Source organism: Molothrus aeneus, chromosome 4, assembly GCF_037042795.1.
Source record: "Molothrus aeneus isolate 106 chromosome 4, BPBGC_Maene_1.0, whole genome shotgun sequence".
In the NCBI taxonomy this organism is placed as follows: domain Eukaryota; kingdom Metazoa; phylum Chordata; class Aves; order Passeriformes; family Icteridae; genus Molothrus; species Molothrus aeneus.
The window spans coordinates 56,767,832-56,788,773 of record NC_089649.1 but is presented as its reverse complement, the minus strand read 5'-3'; the positions used below and the strand labels follow the sequence as shown (position 1 = coordinate 56,788,773).

Below are 20,942 nucleotides of genomic sequence, written 5' to 3'. Positions count from 1 at the left end.
CATTGTCAGTATTAGGGCTCCTGCATTTAAACACCTCTCTTTGAAACTACCTGAAAGACAGAAACAATTAGTTTCCTTTGTATAGATTTATCATTCAGCACGTCAGTACATCAAATGGGAGCTCTGAGGAAGTTTTTAGGAAACCAGTGCACGTATGAGATAATTGCAGTGACTACAGAAGATATACCTGCCTTGGCTCTTTTGAGATTATTCACCCAACTCTGTGTTCTCCTTGAGCTTTACTGTTTGCCTGCTGTAAAAGCCACTTTGTCAAAGCACTGGGAGGATGATTGGCAGGACAGTGTCTCAAACTACTCACAAAGGATGACAATTTGTTTTATTCTATCTTTATACCTATCATTTTGGGGTCTGCCCAGGCCAATGCTCTAATCCAGACCTTACCTGCCTTTCTTCTGAAAGGCTGCTGAAGGAGCTGCTGTTCAGTACCAAGAAACATGCAGAGACAAGAAGAGCAGAGACTGCCGTGGAAGGGATGGGTAAAGGACAATTTCGAACACATGTGCATTGGGTGCCCAGTCAAGAGTACTGGCTCAAAGCCTTACCTAATTCATAGGAGAGTTGAATCCCACTATATTAACAGGTGTAAGACACATGAAGACATTTGGAGAGCAAAAATTGTAAAAGCTCAAAATAAAAGGTGGTATGAGGGTTTTAAATTTTTATTTATTACACTACTGGAAATTAGTTTTCATGAAAAATTTAAGGCCAGAATTAATATGCTTTTCATCTGTGGAATATTGTCCCTAATATGTATAACAATATATGGTATACATATGGGTATATTTATAATTATCTATTTCTAGTTCAATGGATCTTCATTTATTTTATCTAATAAATAACCTATGTTATTGAAAGTCAACTCAATTATATTGAAACTCAATTATATTGAAAATCACTGGTTCTTTTTACTTCAATTTTCACTTCTATATTTTGTGTTATCAGGAAAGGAACAAGTAATAATTTAACCTCCTGTCTCTTGAAATGGAATTAGTTCTTGGTTTTATTTTTTTTTAAATTTGATTTCTCATGCTAGTTTTCTCAGGAGTGGGCTATAAAAAAATCACTTTCACAAGACCTTGTTTATTGAAAAAAATATTTGGTTTGCATTTTTAGAAATACTTCCATGCCATCATATAGAAAGATATTGTAACAAAAAAGTGATGAATTTTGAAATATGTGTAACTAAAATTATATCTTGGATCAGATTTATTTAGTTCAGGAGGGCCCAAATATCTCGCTTAGACAGTTTGCTATTTTTATTTATTGCAGAATCAATCCTTATAGATCAGAATACAAATGAATCTACTCTAGTCTTGCATCCTTGAATACAATTGTGAGCCTAGAGAGCTAATAGCGATGGTGGGAAAGAAATATTTTCTCCAGTCTTTATAGAAGCTCTGTGGGATGAAAGACATACAAAGTAATGGTTAGGAAAATGGGTAAGAATGTTTAGGGACAGTTACCTCAGAAAGTCTTCTGTCCCTGCTTTTAAATCTTCCTGTGAATTTGCCTATTTGGTTACCAGTATAAAGCTTAAGCTATTTCATAAGACTCAAAAGAAAGAAGGCAGACCCAAACAGAGAGCACTAATTACTGGGTCTAAAGGGACAACTTTCTTTTCAATCTTTCCTCTTTAACTTAAAGTACAGTAGGATTACTTCAGCTAAAGACTCACAGAGGGAACACCTCAGGTTGTTGCATTTCCATTTCTGTCACAGGAGCTGTAAACTCATAGCTCAGTGGCAACAGTCTACATTTCTAGGAATGTTGTAGCAGTTTTGATTTGACAGCATCTCCATTGACATCCATTGGTGAAATACATGTAAAAACTCTTTTCAAGCTTTGTCTTATCAGGTAAAACACAAAACTTGCTTCTACTTAGCTACCTGTAAAAGAAATACAATGTTTTCCTGTGGCACAGCGAAGATGTACCACATTTTAAGCCTCCTACTGGAGGATACTCTAATGAACAAAAGCTTCTTTCCACCCCCTACTTGCTATGGCAGTTTCAGAGGAAAACAAGAAAAAATAAAGGAACTGGCTCACATCCAGCATGTGTGGCTTCACACAGTAAATAACAATCAACACTTCGGCTGCTTCCACAACTCAGCAGGCAAGGTGCCAGCAAATGCTTTTAATCAGAGCCATTCTTTGTTTAGCAATGCTCACTAACTAGTGAAATTTTTAGATTCTTATTATTAGCTGGCAGTAGAACAACAGTAAGCAACATAGCTAAAGATTTGAACTTAAAAGCTCACCCGAAAGCCCGAAACACCAAACTTCATGGATGAGTCCCAGGCATCTGAGTGGTGCTTAGTGTTTCTGACCTTACTTGTCACTGCAGGATGGCATTTTACAATCCTGACTTGACAAATAAGCAGGAAATATAATTAAACTAAATGCAGCAGAACTCATACTTCAGCAGTGCAGCTTGTTGTAAACACTTTGGCAAACACAAAGTGCTCACCCTCTTGGGAAAAGCAGTATTTAGGTGAGCCCTGCTTCAGTGACTGCCTTTCACACATTCCCAAGTGAGTTCTTTTAATCAAATCCTTTCAAATCAGATGAAATCCTGGGTGAGAGGAGAGGAATAGCTCCATATTAGCAAGTGTTGATCCCTTGGGTGTATTTCATTAGACCCACTCAAGTGATTCTCTTGAGCAGAATCGAGAACACTACCAGTCCCTAAAAGCAATATTTTAAGGTAGGTCAATTCCATTCTTTAAAATCATGTTTTTCCTACATGAGGGTGCTTTTGTTTATCCTAGAAGCTCCTTGTATCCTTGAAGAGTGGAAGATTTGCTGAGGAAGAAGCTGTACTAATAACCTTCTGCTAAAAGTTAGTGGACTTGCACCACAGACATATCAGAAAATGGAAAGGCCTGAATATAGATCAAGGCATTTATGAAGCAGAAACAGCATGTCAGGGTGAAAAAAATATTCTATATCCTGTCTTAAATGCTTCTCAATCTTGATACTAATTTTCATTTTAGTAATGAAGTAAGAACACTCTGTTTTGCATTCCTGAGACATGACTGCACAAAAGATAGTCAGGTTGAAAGTGTGTCCTAAGTCATGGTGTTCCAGTATTTTTCAGAGCAGTTGTTCTTTGTTTCTTTCAAAGATGTGCAATGGTAAAATCAGACAGGTCAATATTTGGTTAGTGCTAAATACAATGAAAATACCAAGGAATTTCAGTGCCTACAGCTTGTGGAAATGGCAAAGAACATAAAATTCAATGGGGACTGGTTTAGACACTGAAAATCAAACACTGTGCTCATTATTTATATTTTATATGGTAATACATTTACCCTTTAACAAAGGTTTTTGCTTTCTCCACTACTAACAACATTTTGTCTCAGGAGAAGGGCCCCAGCAGTGCAAACAGAAGAACAAATGTGCTTACCTGCATAAATATTTATAAAACTGAGCCTGACATTAGCATAAGTTGGAGCTGATTCACCAAGTACAGTGGGGAAAATCAGACACAACTGAGGCAATGATGTGAATTGAGGCTGCTGTGGGTGAGAGAGGGAGAGGTGGTCTGTGGGAAGAAATGCCTCTTCCCTGTCCACAGAGTGAGGGGAATATGCCTTATCCTACAGGAACTCTGGCACTCAGTGTCTGAGACAGGGTCCCCTCCCCAAGCACCAAAACCTCACTGTCACTTCTGTGCCTGCCCAGTCCAGCACAGCACACTGACACTTTTATTCTGCTGCCCAAAGATCTTCCCAGAGTCTCCTTGACAAGGAGAAGACACTTGGCCACAAGAGCTCTATTGCTCGTGGTAATCATGGAAGGACCAGAGTGGGCTTTGTGGCCATACATCTAAATCCTTTTGAGAAGGAGGGGTAACAGATCCATAAGACAAGGGAGGATGTATCATTACTGCTTATAAAGGAGATATTATTCCTATAATTCAAAGACATGAGAAAAGCATCAGAATGGAATTTAAAGTTTAGCAAGCCATACAAACTGATAATTCTTTTAGCACAGCAAAATATCTAAATAAGCTATATGAATCTCCTTTAGACTGCTCTGGAGCTTTCCTTTCCTCATATGTAGATACTCAATACATTGCTTTTGGCAGCATATCTAAAATTTATAGCATTAGTCAAATCATTGGAACTGAATACTCAAATAAACCTATACAAATGGTGATTGATATTTGCTGGCATATTTTTATGAAAATATGAACAGCATAGAGAAATAAAAAATAAGACATTTCTCAGTTAAAACAGGTAACAAGAAGAATAAAAAGAGACAACTAGACAATCAGGTACATCTAAAAAAGTCATCTGTCAATCAGTTTAGGCCTAAAAACAAATTTTGTTTCTCATAGTTGTATCATTCCTTATGGAGATACATTGAGGCTGAAATTGCTGGACATAAAAACTTCTTCCACAGTCTGCTAAGTTTATGGCACATAAGATTTGTCTTTGTTCCATAAACACTGGTTTTGAGAACAAAATAAGAATTTAAGGCTGTTATAGCTTATGCTCCATTACAGAGGTGGTACAATGCCTCTTTTTCAGTGAAGTAGACTGTTGACTTGGTAGCCTGTGCATCTAAATAATGCTGGCATTTTAAATCACCAGAAAAATCATAATCATGTTATTGTTCTGATATTTATAATTGCTTGTAGTAGTATGTCAGATACAGATACTGGAACATTCAGTCACTGAGAGTTCACTTTGAAAAGCTGTTCTTTTTTGTGAGTCCACTGTGAAGCTGATCACAGTGTCAGAGATGCATAAATAGAATGAGTAAATAATTGTTAGAAATGCATAAAGTACACATAAAGTGCTTCCTAGATCAGTGTTTTTTCAGGCATGAGTTTACTGTGATTTCTACTTGACAGATATGGAGCCTGGCCATTGAGGGGCAAAGTATCTCCCTCAAACACCCTGCCCACACATTTCGCTCTTAACATCAAGGAATTCAAGGTTCATTTTTCTCTCCTCTAGGGATGAACTTTGCTATCTCCAGCCCCTGGGAAAGTTCAGTTTCCCACAGCCGCCAGCCCCCCCACTGGTACTCCCCACTTTGTTCCCAGGACGTGTTGGAGGGGGCTTTGATCATTGGCTGAGAAGCAATCTCTCCGATAGCCAGGGACCCTCTGAAAGGTTTTGGCTGTCAGAGCAGAGACATTAAATTAGGCAGCTGTCAATGTGGAGCCCACGCAGGCCCTGATGCACTGGTATAATGGTCTCAGGCAGCCCAGAAGGCTTTTAGCATGATAGTTAAGGCTTTTAAAGGTGTGTGGCAGTTAATAAGCCAGCCAGAGAGCAAAAAGGTTGAAGTCTTTAGACTTCTAGTTTCATGCTGTGTTTACTGAATCATGCTGTCTTCTGAGATATTGGCTCCTATTTCTTCTCTGACACTCACCGTATCTAAGATCTTTTAAGAATATTTCACAATGGAATTCATTGGGTTGAATAAATTCCATTACTTGAAAGCTAATATGAGAATCATTCACATAACTGAAGTGCAACTACACATGTGTCCAGCTGATCTAAAGAATGCAGGCTCTGTCAGACACTTTCACTCAAAGGTAAATGCAGGTTGACCCAAGACTTGTAATAAACTTCCCTGACACTGAAAGACTTGACCTTGAGGCTTTGTCACTTGTGATTTGCTATTTTATTTGAAGATTTACCAGTGTTTATTTTTAACACAGATGTTTATCTAAAGACATTTGTAAAGAGAAATTAATTCTGTTGAAATAAAGGAATGACATTCGTTTCACTTATTTCTGACAAAACCTGTATGTTGCTAATTTTGTTCACATTGATCAGAAATTTAAAGTAGAAAAAAATATAAAGATCCAAAATCATTTGGAAATTCCTGGGATCCATGACAGATACCTGAGTCCAGCACAAAAAAGATTTATCTATCAAGTCCATCCAAAAGGTTGAACTGCACCATCAAGAAGTTTCACCAGAAGGTATATTTATTCCCTCTCCCCTCATTCTGCAGGCTTAGGATCCCCACCCGAAAATACATGTGTCCACATGCATCTGAATTGGAGGGGAACAGAGAGATAACTTGGTACAAGATTAAATAAAAGATTATAACATTTTGTACACAAATTCTTTGAAAGTAAGGAAATTGGTACCAAGAAAGCCAGGTAGAGGGGTTTTTGAATGCTGCTGTCTCAACTAATAAATATTCTCACAGAACAATTTTACATTGAGCTGTGTGTTATAAAGTAAAATGTTTATAGCAGTTACAGTTAATATGCATTGCAGCTCATGAAGAAAAGGCGATGGGCAGAGGAAGGAGAGTAAGAGGTGTATCCTTATTAAATTTTTAAGTTACAACACCATCAGAGCTGCATTGCACCAAAAGTTACTTCCCTAATGTTGGTGATTACCCAGAAACCAAAATTCAACCACTGCACATAACTCAAATACCAGGCTCTGTAGTGCTTAGCCCAGATGCTGCAAAAAAGTGACTGCAGTGAGTTGTAGCCAAAGACGACATTTGGCCGCTCGTATTCCAGTACATAAACATTTATATTCCAAACTGATGCACATAAAAGCTCATGTGGTAGAAAACAGCTCTTCCAGCAGATGAGTTACACTGAGCATCTGGCTGGTAAAGCAGAAGGTCTGCACTGAGCTTCAAGTGCCAGCCTGCCACCAGTGAGCCCCAGGGAGAGCACACCAGAGCACAGGACAGGGTATTGCCAATTCCAAATAGGAGGGGCTCACACAAACATACAGAACAATAAAGTTCCACTAAAATCTAATGTGGACTTTTTTTTTCCCTTTTTTCCCTTTTTCTTTTTTTTTTTTTAAGGAAGAATTTTGGAGGCATTTGGTGCTCTGGACTACTATTACTATTGGCTATTTAAGTCACAATCTTTTTGTACATTTCTTAATTAGAGATTTGGCACCTACCTTTTTTAGAGATAATTCATGAGCAAGCAGCCATTATTATGAAGACAGTCCTTGGTAAGATAGATGACATTTTTTCCCTAGTGAGCACAACATGAAGTGTCTCGTGCAAGCCATGAGATGAATAGAAGTGTAGGGACTGAGTCATTATTAACTTTCAGAAAGAAGATTTCAATCTCTGCTAGTAACTGTGAGACTAATTGAAACAAATATCTCTGCTGAACACACTAAGATCTGTAAATTTGTGACAGCTGACAACTATACTCTAGGTCTGTCGAACTGTACTTCCAAATTGTTTTACTTGAAAAAATTTTGAAATGTTTCAAGTCTCTTTACTAACACTCAAAGGAAATATATGATGAATGTAAGAATTATTTATTGCTCAGATTGTTAAAAGATTTTCACACAGCCTTGTTTGAAATATGGAAGAGTTCCCTCTAAGTCCCTAACAAGTGAATGCCTAATAACAAAATGCTTCCTTGACAAGGGCTGGTTATTTTAAAGTTATTCTTCAGTCATCTAAAGTTGATAAAACAATTAATCTGAGGCACAACTGGAAAACAAGAACTCAACTTTAAAAAGGGAGATTTGAGCTATGTGCTTTATACATGTCTACTGATGCCTTAGAGAGAAAAAGATTTACAGAAATCTGTCTGTTGACAGCACACAAGGTATCTAGCTTCTAGGTTTATTTTCTTGATCTTCATTATGCTGTTGTCTATTGTTTAGTTTATTAAGATGAACAAGGCACAGGAGTTTTCTAACATTGGGGAATGTTAATTTTCAGCTTGAATTACTACTATCTGATTTTCTTTCAAGATTTAGAACTTCCATTTATTTTTTCCATTTTATTGGCATTTATATGCTCAAAGTTCAGCACGTTTATATGCTTGAGGCACAACCTGTTCAGCTGTCATCCCTATGTCTATCTGAAAAGACAAGTTGTTGGTACTTTTTGTGTACAACCTCCACAACACTGGTGGTCCAACACTGCTTTGTGCAGAAGGGTCAGCACCTCTGCAAAAGCTTTCAGCACAATAGGAATGTCTCATGCACTGATGCCCAGTAGAGCACCCCCAGTTTGATATTCAGAGTCAGAGAGGGATGTAGCTCAAATGGTTTTAGTATTGATTCATGTTAGGCAAGGAAACCAGGTAGAAACCTTTAACTGATCTATATTTTCTTCTAGGCTCTCTTCTGCTGGGTCAGATATTTTTCATCTGGAAAGATCTTGCTAAGACTGCTTGCTGTGAAGCCCTAAGACTTATACAGAGAGTCATCAAATCTCAAAGAAAAGCAACTGCACCGACTGCTGGTCAAATAAAAAATCTTCCTTGCTGTCCTCGAGCCCCACATGGGAGGTTATAAAGCATATTGAAGCTCTAAGCTACTTCACCTACAAGAACAAGCTTTGGAGGACTGATGTCAGGGGCAAAATATTCTTGCATTAGTGCCATTTGCACTCATGTTCAGTTTGGGGTTTTTCCTCTCTGTTCTGGTCTGTATTAATCTTGAATCTGCATTTACTCATTGCAATACAAACATGCAGGTTCAGTACAGAACTGGATGTGATCACAACAAACAGAAGATCAATCTGAACTGAACTGAACAATCCTATTGTCTCTGTGAGACAGGTGACACAGTCAGTTCAGCGAAAGCTGATCCAAGATAAAATATTACTTCTTGTAGCATGAAAGCTTTTGTTTCATAATATACAATGTTCCAGAGATATAAACTAAGAGGATTATTTTGTCATTGTCCCTTGTCATGCTTTAGAGCAGGTGGAAAAGGTTAAGTAAGAAAGCAAGGAAAATGGAATGAAGGTTCAAAATCTCTTGTTTTGGATCATCACAGAGGTATTTTAACTCTTTGCAATGCCCATTTTTTCATCTCATTAATAGTCAAATGTCTATATCCCCTGTCAGCACAAGATTTCAATTTGTACTAAATAATTTCTAATCAAGACATTGATCATCTTAGAAACTACATTTGAAAGACAGAAGTGAAATACAGAACTGTATATCTCTATTAGCCATAGGTCAGAGGCTGTGCAAATAGCACAGCCAAAAAGCTGAAAGCCATCCATGTCTAGGACACTGAGATACATTTCTCATGTCTTCTGTCTTACCAAGTAGGTTCCAATTGCAGTGAAAAAAACAAATAGTGTATATAGTGTTCCTAGAATATCAGGCATACAAATATTTAAGAAAAGTTTAATCATTCTGAAAACTTTAGCTTTGGTACTCAAAATTACATTGAGGTGTTTCAGCTTTTGCAAAGTTAGTGCATATCCTGCAAAATGCACATTTTACACCCAACTTTCATCTTCATTGTTAAGCAAAAAATTGCAGGAGCAGAAAAATTATTTATACAGTGAAAATTATTTGTATTCCATGTACTAATTAAATTCTGCTCTTCTAAATCTCAATTACTTTCACAAAATTTATAATTTTTCTTTTGTTTTTAAAAACTCTAATTACATGGGAAAATGTTCAAACACAAAACTCAAATGCTTCAGACAATCAATAAATGAGCTTTATCACCTCTGAAACTAGCTTCCATTAATCTTTCTGTGAGATTCACAAATGCAACATACAGTGATGCAATGCTTCCATCAAATCATAACTGAAATAAAAAAATCTCTGAATAAATGATCATATTTCAACTTATGCACATAGATGGGTGGTGTGATGAGGGAACCAATCTTTGAGCTGTAACATTGTCAGATTTATTTTCTTGCTATCATTCTTTGTCTCATTTGCAAAAGGGAAGAAAAGTGTCTTAGAAATTCCCAATAAATGTCAGAGGTGTGGAGCTGCCTATTTAAATCTCCAGTATGTGTCCACAGACATTTTTATGCAATTATGACTTCAATTTACATTTTCTCTGACATACAGCCAGGTAAAATTAAGGTTCATGAAAAATCCTTCCAGTTTTCTGGAAAAGTCCAGGAGTTTCACAACACAAAGCTGTACAAAAGTTTTTACAAGAATGACCAACCAAAATGAAAATATTTTTAACATTTATATTTAGCACAGGAGCATCTTTTGTGCAGCAAAAGCATTATCTAGGTATTTTTTAAATGGATGCTTTTAAAACTGGGAGAGATCTATCAATGGACAGAAGAGAAAGAAAGACCACATGTTGAGTCCATGCTTGATAGTCAGTAAAAGTTATTGTGAAGTACCACTTGTACTAGGACTGCCACAGAGCTATTGGTTTGAAAGGTTAATGACTGCAGCAATCACAATTTCAATTTACAAGAAATGGGATGACAGGAAGCCAAATACAAATTGGAAATGTCCCACTGGGATGGCAGCTGAGCAACAATTCAGCAACAACAGCACAGGAATATTGTAAAGCCAGAGTGCTGGGTACAACCTTTTCAGTCTGAGATGGGTTTAGGGCTTATATTAAGCTCATTTCTCAAGGGTAGTATAGAAGCTTAAAAATGGCTAAATTTCCTAATATAGACATAAGTTCTCCCTTCATAATTTTCCATATAGTAGTTGTTATGTCATCTGAAGGTGTTTATCCCACCTTCTTACATTTTCTTTTGTGTATATTCCCTTTCATTCTAAATGTTGACTTTGAGTTCTACCAAAACAGCCATTGTCCCAAAGGCATTTCAATCATCTTTGAGCATTCTATGCAATTATACTCTAGTTCTTGTTACACAGGGCATCAGCTCTACTGCAATGTGATCTGAGACTTTCTAAAGCTTTCAGATGTTTACATACACACAAAGATGCTCTGTGAGATCCTGTGCTACTTCTGCCTGGATTTTGCATGTAATTTGTGCTCAGTGGAAAATCAAATTGATGATAAAAAATCAAACTTTGTAATCATCAACACGACAGAAATGCAGGTGTATCTTACTTCTTTTTTTATCTGAAGTTAGCCAGAACTACTTGTAAGCATTTTGAAGTCAGAAATAACAAATAACTGGAGGTAAGCTGTGAAAAGTTCTGTTCATGCCTATCTCAGAAGAGACCTAAAACTCAACAGGGTTCAGGGAAATATGCAGGCTGGAGTGAGATTCTATAGATAAAAGCTTTTCAATTAGTACTAATGTGCTGTAGGATGCTGCTAATTTCATCTAACAGGACCACAACATCAGCAGAACTATCATAACTTAAGTTCATGCTTTAATTTATCTTGCTTTATATACTGAATTATCGAAGAGATAGTAAGACAGGCAAATATCAGGTGACAAGCATAAAGCATAGAGGTAGGATCTGCACCAGATTTTGATGACATCATGTTAAATATGTGTGCCTGTGTCTTTCATTAAATATTTTCAATAATTTCCTTCTTAGTGGAATGATTAAACAGAATATCACAGACTCAGAGAATGGCTGGGGTTGGAAGGGATCTCTGGAGATATCTGGTTGCACATTCCTGCATCTGTCCTGAAGAGGATCCCCAGGACCATGTCCAGAGAAGTAACTTTTGGATATCTTCAAGCAGGAAGATGACACAAACCCAGTGAGCAATCTGGGCTGGTAGTCAGTCACCCTCACAGTGAAAAAGTGTTTCCTGATGTACAGAGGGAACATCCTGTGTTTCTCTTTGTGCCTGCTGCCTCTGGTCCTGGTGCTGGGCACTACTGAAAAGAGCCTGGGTCCATCTTTACACCCTCCCTTCAGATATTTATATATGCTGATAAGATCCCTGCTGAGCTTTCTCTTCTCCAGACTGATCAGTCTCAGCTTCCCCAGCCTTTCCCACAGGAGAGGTGCTCCAGTCCCTTAGACATGTTTGTGACCCTTTGCTGGACTCTCCCCAGTATGCCCATACTTTTGTTTCACTGGAGGGCTCAGAACAGGCCACAGAACTTCAGATGTGGCCTCACCAGCGCTGAGTGAGGGGCTGGTGTGGCCTCCAGGGCTCCTTTGACCTGCTGGAAGTGCCTTACCTAAAGCAGAACTGCCTTTTCTGCATAAACAGACACATTTGCTGGCTCATGCCCAACAAAGCCAAGGCAGTGTCCAGCTGGGTGGCACCCAGGAGAAGTTGGTACACGAGCAGATGTGTGAAGCACTTGGCTTATGTGTGCTTGGAAATACTGGCAGGACAGCACTCAGCTGGATGACAATGCCAGAAGGCAGGTGGCCTGTGGCAGGCAGCAGAGGATGATGGAGCACACTGTAAGGGGGACACAGTCCAAGCACAGACCATGGGAGACATTGCAGTGCCACTGTGGATCAGTACCCACCAAAGCCATTCCAGATATATTCAATAAAAGGTAGATATGTGTCAGGAAAGGTGAACTAATCAGCACAGACAAGATGCTCATACAGCTGAGGTAGACTAGTCCTACCAGTTCTCTGAGGGGATTAGAGAGCTGTGATCTAGCACCAGTAGAAACTGTTAATATGAGAAATAAAACAAACTCCAACTCAACAAAAAGTTTGAAATCATCCATTTCTGAAATCTAATGCTTGGGCTAAATAATACTACTTTAAACTGATTTATCTTTATGACAGTCACTAGCCCTGGGCATGATTTACAGCATTTTAGATCATAATTGATAACTTTCCAATGATATTATACACAAAACCACTGAAGTTCATGTCCATTAACTCTATCATCTAGTCAAGGACATGTCTTGAATTATCATGTACTGATAAGGAAATGAAACATATGGATAAAAATGTACTACCATGTTTTACCATCAACATTCCTTTGATGTAAGTAGAACTTACATCTTGGAACAAAAAAGCACATGAAGAGCTGGAATTCCTCTTTTCAGAAAATGCTAAAAAAAGGTATCAATTAAAATATTTCCTTATAATCTATTCTTATTCTCCATACTTCATTTTATGCAAAGAAATATCAAGGTTCTTAGTTTCTGAAACTCTAAAAATAATTATTCTTGAGAAATAGACAGAAGGCTTATTTTATCCACTATACTTTGTACCTTTTTGCCTTAGATAATTAGGGACATTAGATCATGATTTGCAATGCCTGGAGAATATTGTCATTAGCAGGGGAATGTTCTCTGGAACCCTGAGGAAATGAAAAGCTTTTAAGGGCAATCACTGTTAATCACTAACATGCCAACATTATATACTTTCTGGAACTGAGAATGATACAGACAGGACACATTAAGTGACTCTCTCTTGCTTGCATTGTAAGCTTTTGATAAAAATATGTGTTTAAAACATCCCTTTGCATGTCTTGCTTTCTTTACAGAATGCAGGAGAGCTAAGAACTGCAAGATTTACACTTCTTGTACAAGCTATTGAAGATATCCTCTCTGATTCCATAATGGAGCTTCATTGTGTTTTTATTAACTCATCTGAGTAGTAAATGCCATGGGCAAGAGATTGTCCCTTTTCACCCAAGAGGGTGAAAGAAAAGATAAACTATAAGGTGATAAATGCAATTAAATTAATCTTTAGCTTCAGCTCAGCAGGAGACATAGCATCTGCACAGCTGCAAAACTTACAGTTGAAATTATAGATTAAAATTAAACATTGATGATTATAATTTACTATTATTATTTTTTAATATAATGTTTCTTTAATATTTTTATCCAATGTTAACTGCATCCAACATTCCACATATTTTCTAATGAGATAAAGGATAGTAAAATAAATAGAGAAAAAGTATATTTTTAAGAAAACAGAGTTCAGTATTACTTACTAACATCTTTTGAGTTCTATTTCTTTGCTGCACTAACCATGAATGCCTCACAAGTCAAAGCCAAGCCCAGCACTACAGGGCAGCTGTACACACTGGAAAATGAATCAAACTACACCCATGGACTGGGGTCCTCAGTTGGGATCCCTGCCAAATAAAACATTGGTCCTGCCACTACATCACACATTTTCAGGAAAAAAAAAATCACTCAGATCCTAGTAAAGGGATCTAAGAAGTTTATAGATTTGTAGAACTAGTGGGAACTGATGAAGTTATCTACAGCTGTTCATCAAATAAAAAAGTCATCTAGGGCAGTAGAAATCAATTACTTCTTGTGACAGCTCCTGTGAATACAAAAATCAAAATCTTTCTTCTTACTGACCAGATTTTTCAGGACTCTTCCATTTTTGCATCCTTAGACAAACAACCTCAATTCAACTTTCAATTTGTCTTTGAACAAAGTCCTACTATATATGTTATACTTACTCTATTAAGAATAAGCAACTAACTTCTCCTACTAAGTTATAATTATTCTCCCCTTGATGCTTTCTATTTTCTATTTGCATCTTTTGTTCATTAAATAGTTTAATGACTTTAGACCAATTGTTTCAGAGTGATTGTTTCCTCATCTGATCAGATATGCAGTATTTAGCTACTGAATCTCATGAGCTGTACTGCTAGTCACTCTTACATAGCTGAGACTGCAGCGGCCAATCCCATAAACAGATTGCAAATACAAAAAGGAAGTGCTTACATTCTTGAAACCTCTATATAAGATCTGAAGTTCCTTCTTTGTGAATTTACTCTGTGCTTCCAGCAGTTCAAGAGCTTCAGGTCTATGTCGTACTGTGGCCATTTCCATTTCATCTTCTACAGTGTCTGCAGAATACAAGAGACAGAGGAGGAAAACTCAATAGGAAATACTTTAACCCTTTCAAAAAGACAGAGAAGAAAAAAGGAAAGAGGGAAGAGGGAAGAGAGGGGAGGGGAGAAGAGGGGAAGGTAAGGGAAAAGGGAAAAAGGAAAAGGGAAAGGGAAAGGGAGGAAGAAAGAAAATACATTCTCTTTAAGACTTGTTTTTGCAGCTTTAATGACAAACGATGAGTCCATTTTGAACTTATAGGAAAAGGGTGTCTATCATCTGCTTCTGTGGCTGCAAAGAATAGTGAACAGCAGTGATGATCCAGTAGCCTGCATATTATCTCATGAGTAATAATACCAATAAACTGGAAAGACAACATCCTGCAAGAGCATGCATGATACATTCAGTATGACTTTTTGTTTTGTACAACTCTTTGACCAAAGGAAACAATTTAATAAAACTTCAGCAAGTCCAGAAAACTGAAAATTTTCCTTCAGTTAGATAATGGATGGGAATTGACTGTATCAGGCTGGGATTTTTATTGTGAAGTTGTCTTCTGGAAAGCATGTGAAATTGGTGTTGCATACACAGCAGCAGACCTTACTTTGAGTATCATACAACTGACCCCTTAGGAGAAATATTATTGAGGGTGAGCAGCCTAAGTGGGGAACATGATAGTTTTAGGGACCTCTTCTTTAGGTAAGTAAGAATGTGGATATACACATTCAAGGTTTACAGTTAAGTGTAGATTAAAACAATGAGAATTAGCAATGCATTTTTTCCTAGGTAGAGTTTTAAATGTGAACGTTCAATCAAACAGCTAAAGGAACTTTAAAGGTAGAGTGCCAGTCCCTTGTGATCAAAATAAAAAGGTGTGTGTCCATTTCTAAGTACTGGCAGCCTTAAATGTAACTTATCCAGATTAATGAAATGAAATTACTGCTTTATTTTGATTTAGGAGTTATAGGAACTATAGCAATATAACAATACAAATGCCTAATTGTCACTTCTACAATGTTGAAGATAAATATTTTATTTCATTAGAATGTGGGACTCTTTATTCTTAGAATAAAGTTTCATTTGGTTCAATATTCATAAACACATAGTATTAGAACTCAACTAAAGTAGTATTATGCCTAGAGTTTCATATATTTTTGTTCTGCTATAAAGCAGAAATAATAGCTTTCAGCTGCTTGGGAGAAATTTGGCATCAGAAGATACAGTTCGGCTAAACAAAAAATAAGCAACCAAATAGTTTATATATTATTAAATATCTCTCTTTAAAGAGATATTTAATAATAGATAAACTATTTGTAAAAATCTTCACAAAATTTAGGGCTTTGTCCTTTCTCCTGTGAAAATTATGTTGCTGTTAGCACTCTTCTCAGGAGGATGATCTCAGTGTGATCCAGATGATTTTTTTTGATAACCACAATTCAACACTAGGTACTTAGACTAAATTGGCAAAAAAATCAACCTGAGAATAAATATTGTTGAAGGCTCACTTGTATTTTATATTTGAATGGTTACATGGGATTTAAATGGGTTTTGTTTTTAGACAGAAAAAGACTTAACTTGAAATGAGTTCTCTAAGCACCCATTTGTAAAACATCTGGCTACCTAGAGAAACATCTACAATTTTTTCTGGAAGCTAAATGAATACACATAATAAATGTGAGGCTAGAGATAAAGGCCAGACAATGTGCTGAGCACAATATTTAGTATACCCTTAGCAGTAAACATTTTTATTGCCTTTAAATGATTCAGTGAGCATGTAGAAGACTGCAGTAGGCTGATGATGTTAATGAAAAGGTTCAGTATAACATTCTTTACACTCGACTTCTCTAGTGTCTTATAGCTAGAAATAATAAAAATGCATGATAATCATAAACTTCCTTAAAATCAACCAACTGTGATGACTAAAATGCTATAGCATTCATGAGGCATTTGGTTTTTAATTTTTTTCTTCACAGTTCTAGACAACAGGCTGGAAAAGAAAAAGCAGAAAAATCTATACTTTAAAATATGCAGGAAAGTGGGTGAAAATCTCTTTTTACTATTTCTATTTTTATCTATTTCTAAACAATAATGATTTCTATGGCATTAGTTATTTCAGTTCCTTGGTTTATTCAGCCTAGATCAGTTAGGAATACTTTTTTTTTCCATAGAAATAAAATTTCATGTCAACTGAAAACCAGAAACAAGTTCACAATCCCTCATTAATGTACTAAACAAAATATTGTTACTGATTAAATTAATTAGATTTCTTATTACTAAATAGTAAAGACATTTTTAATGTAAATGCCATAGGAGATATACTTTGAACCTTTCATTATTGATTAAAGAACAAGATGGCAAAAACAAAGCAAAAGCACAGCAAAAAGCAAATGTATTCTATATATCTGTACTCTTTATATACTCTTTATGTACTCTATATATCTGTAAAAATTTGTGCACATGCATTATACACATTATAGCCTCCCTAACCTCCCTAACCATTTAATAACTATTTAGCAGTTTTTATTTCTCAAAACCATTGAGTGTAGCCCTACCCTAGTGTACTAGCACATGCACATATCTAGGGAATGATGGTTTAAAGTTTAGACTTACTAGACTAGAGCACACAAAGTGTTCTTTTACATGCTTTTTTCAATACGAATGCTGAAATATGTTCAATGCAAATGCTGAGACAAGATTTTACATTTTTAGATAACCTTTGTAAGCACATATTGATAGAAGTGCAGAAGTGCAAATTCAGGCTATGAATATATCAATAAATTAATTGTTAAAAATATTTCCCTGATAATTTCTAAGGAATTCACATCATGTGATTGCTATTTCAAGTTGTGCTGTTTTCATTCCTAGGACAATATAATGTTGCTTCTTTCATGCTAGCAGAAATGAAATAGCACATGATGTTAAAATAGAATAATTACAGTGTATATGTACAATGATAATCTTATTCAAGGTTTTCACTTGATATAACACTCTTACTTAATGTAGCACTTATTTATGGAGGAGATTGCAGAGAAAATTATTGAATGCACCTTTTTTACTGCTGGTTCTCAAATAGGAAATATTTGATACTCATTTTAGTTCAACATCTCTTCTGGTTTGTAGAATATTTTCAGTAAGGAAAATATAAGTTTGACACGGTCAAGATTTCTGAGACTGACTCTAAATATATTTTGTTACCTGTGCAGATGAAGACCTTACATAGAAGTGTGCAAGGAATAAGGATGTGTCACTCCCACAGCAACTTCAAACAAACAGATCAAACTTTCGATTAATTCTATTTCATTATCTATTCCATTCCCCATCCATGGAAATGTTCAGGTTGGATGGGACTTTGAGAAACCTGGTCTTGTGCAGGAGGACTAGACTAGATGATTTTAAAGGTCTCTCTTCCAACTCAAGCAAACTTGTGATTCTCTGATTCCTTTTGTTGTCTAGTGCTATATTGTTCAGGTCATGCAGCTGAAAGCAACTTATCCAGAAAGAGTTATTAACAAGTGCCCCAACAGTAACTGCAGTTTTTATGATACCTTATTTTCAATTAAAACATATCAGCTGAAGACACCATGAAATAAATAAATCAGTGTATATCCAGAAATTTATCCCTTTTCATCTCAAATACTTAAGTGGAAAGCAAACACCAGAGTTTTCTCTACAGAAGAGCATATGAAAGACAGTGAACGGGGATAGCATTAAGAAACCCTAGATCTGTACCTGTGAAGTCTTGACATTAGTAGGGGGCTGTATTTCTAGTCAAGTTGCTTTTTATTGTTCTAAATTCACTAGACGTGGGGAACTGTTCTTGCAGGCCTTTTTTTCTTCCTGAGATTGATTGATATGCTTTATCAGAAGATTATACAGGCAACACCTGGACAATTCAGCTTCTTATTTTATGTGCTTATATTAGTGCCTAGAATTCAGTCAAATTAATCTAAATTGAATTGGATCCAGAGAGATATTTTAAAATCTGCTATAGGAGTCAATTTATATAGGAAGACATTGTAGTGTTATTACTATAATTAATCTCTATCTAGGAATATATATGTATCTATGTATTGATCTCTCTCTTACTCCCACTGCCCCTCTATATTTATCTGTTACTTGCTCTGGAAGGATTTTATCAGGACATTCAGTATAATACCAGTGTGCTTTTCCTGTATATTCACATTCACATTCTTTTCAATCTCAACATTTCTTTTTCTCTCAGACACCAGGTTTAAGTTCTGTCCCCTAAATAGTTTGAAGCTCTATATTCAAAACCTGCAGGACCAATCCTTTCCTCCCAGACCAGTTATGATGGTACCCCCTGTGTATTGGATAGCAAGCACATGCAGTCACGTGCATAAAAATGCCAAAAAGTTACCACTTTTGGAATACATGGAGAGCAGGTATTAAATTTAATGGAATCACTTGTCAACTAACTTGCAGATCATAAGTGCCAAGTGATAATCTTTGGTTATCCCCTCTGCTGCAATTGCCAAGCTCCTGTGTGGCAGACTGTGGCACTGTTCTCTTGCCATCCTACTCTGCATACACAAATCTGTGCAGCGCTACATTTTAAACCTCAATAAACCATATGATTACTTCAGCAGATATCTCGCCTCTCAAATGACCAGTTAATGAAAGTATAATTTTTGATGCATGCAAACCTAAAAAAAAAAAAAAACAAAAAATCAAATGAAAAAAATAAAAAATAAAACTTGCTTTGAGTAACAGGAGATGTCGTTTTGGCAGCCGAGCAGGGCAAGAGCTTCATAAGTCGCTCTTTAATGCTGCGTTTGGTACTGTTCTGAGCGTAGAGGAAACCTAAAAAATATATCATCAGGACTGTTAACAGAGGCTTGAGAACAATTTCTGTACATGCTGCAGAGTTCATCATTAGAGCAGAATGCTGATGGGAAAAGGCCAAACAGATTGCAGCCACCATGAACCGCAAATGGCAACCAGAATTTTTGAACAGGACAACAAAATTGTTTTGTCTTTGATCTTTCCCACATCTTTCCAATACAGGGGATTTACTTGTCTGTGTGCATCTCTTGTAATATTCTTATAACCCACCTTAAATCATCTAGCAGAGATGTGTCAGATTATTAATTTGAAACAACAGAAGGTAAAAGAAGGTGTGTAAAAATTTTAATGTTAAAATATTTTAAAGAATTTAAGTCTATTTCCTTTTGAATTTTAAGATGGAAAACAAAATGAAACCAAAATAAAATCTCAAAGATATCTTTTGTTGTCCTTTCTGGTAGACTTCTAATTCCATGGCTGAGCTTTCCAATATAATGAATTCGGCAGTTGTGATAACCAGTCTGGTACTTTTGCCTTTTCTGAGTAGTAAAATACCAACCATGATGTGTAGTCAGTCTCCCTTTAGTATGTGGCACTTTACATATATAAAATATAACTATTACTTATACTCTCATTTTAAAGATTAATTTGGCTGAATAGCTAATGTTCATGTGCTATAAAGCAGCTGAACAGCATCATCCTTATTTACTGCAATGGAAAATGTTGGAGTATCTTCCTGTGAGGCCAAACCAACCATCTTATAAAAAATGAGTGATATGAGCAAGCATTGCCTGGGTGGATATTTGCTGCAAATGGCAGACTTAACACCTGTAAAACAGCTCAGTACCTGATTTATGTTCCTGAGAGAGGCAGAGCTTGGCTGACACATTATGCAACTCCTGCACTTTTCATCTCACCTGCATGCACAGAAACACAAACACTGCTCTATGATGGCTCTTGCCACTACAGCCAGAGTGCAAAACAGATGGGGCAAGAGATGAAAGACACAACTGACAGGTCCTGTGCTAAGGGCACAGGCACCCGGATAATCATTGGTTATCCCCCCTGCTGCCATTGCACTGAGTCCTGGTGTTGGAGACATGATGTAGAACAGTTCCCAAGCCATCTTAAGCATGTGCTTGTATTTGGGAACAGCAAGCAAGAAGCTTTAGGGATATTAAACTGTGTAAATAAAAGGGAAAAATATCAGTTTGTATATGAGTGAAACATTGAAGGAAATGAAAAAGAAATGAGAAAAAACAGGGATGACTCAGCCAGAGCCTGAAAAAATCAACCAACTTTCAGCAGACAAATTCTGCCTCTGAGAGAGCAGCAGCTCTGGTGAATACACAAAACAACCCAGTTACAGCTCAAGGTCAGATGGACCTAAATGACTATCTCAAGAAATGTCTAAATCTTTTAATACAAATAATAAGAATGAATACACTTTTATCCTGTAGCACCTAACCATCAGTTCAACTCAGAAACATAGTGCAGATAAATGCATAAAATAAAATGCAATCTGGGATCTGATGGGATCTCAAATTTCCCATTTTTAGTTTGAGCACCAAACCTGAGCCTTTAAATGGGTAGCTTGCTGTCTCAGCTGGCAGTGTCTGCTGTATCACACTATGCCTGTACTGTATTTACCTGAGCATGAAAGAAATCTTTTCATCTGAAAGATTTTTTTTATTAGGAATTCTTCT

At 36.6% G+C, this 20,942-nt stretch overlaps 1 protein-coding gene across 8 annotated transcripts in view; it reads right to left on the bottom strand.

Annotated features, from left to right (window-relative positions):
- KCNIP4 (potassium voltage-gated channel interacting protein 4) overlaps window positions 1-20,942 on the bottom strand; it is a 387,819-nt gene that overhangs the window by 27,897 nt on the left and 338,980 nt on the right. For 6 of the 8 annotated variants that reach the window (XM_066548554.1, XM_066548549.1, XM_066548552.1 and 3 more), the window contains exon 2: window positions 14,326-14,450. In XM_066548554.1, coding sequence (XP_066404651.1) covers window positions 14,326-14,450 — 125 coding nt within the window. Of the gene's footprint in view, window positions 1-14,325; window positions 14,451-19,152; window positions 19,255-20,942 lie in introns of all 8 variants that reach the window. The other 2 variants (XM_066548548.1, XM_066548556.1) reach the window with 1 other exon arrangement.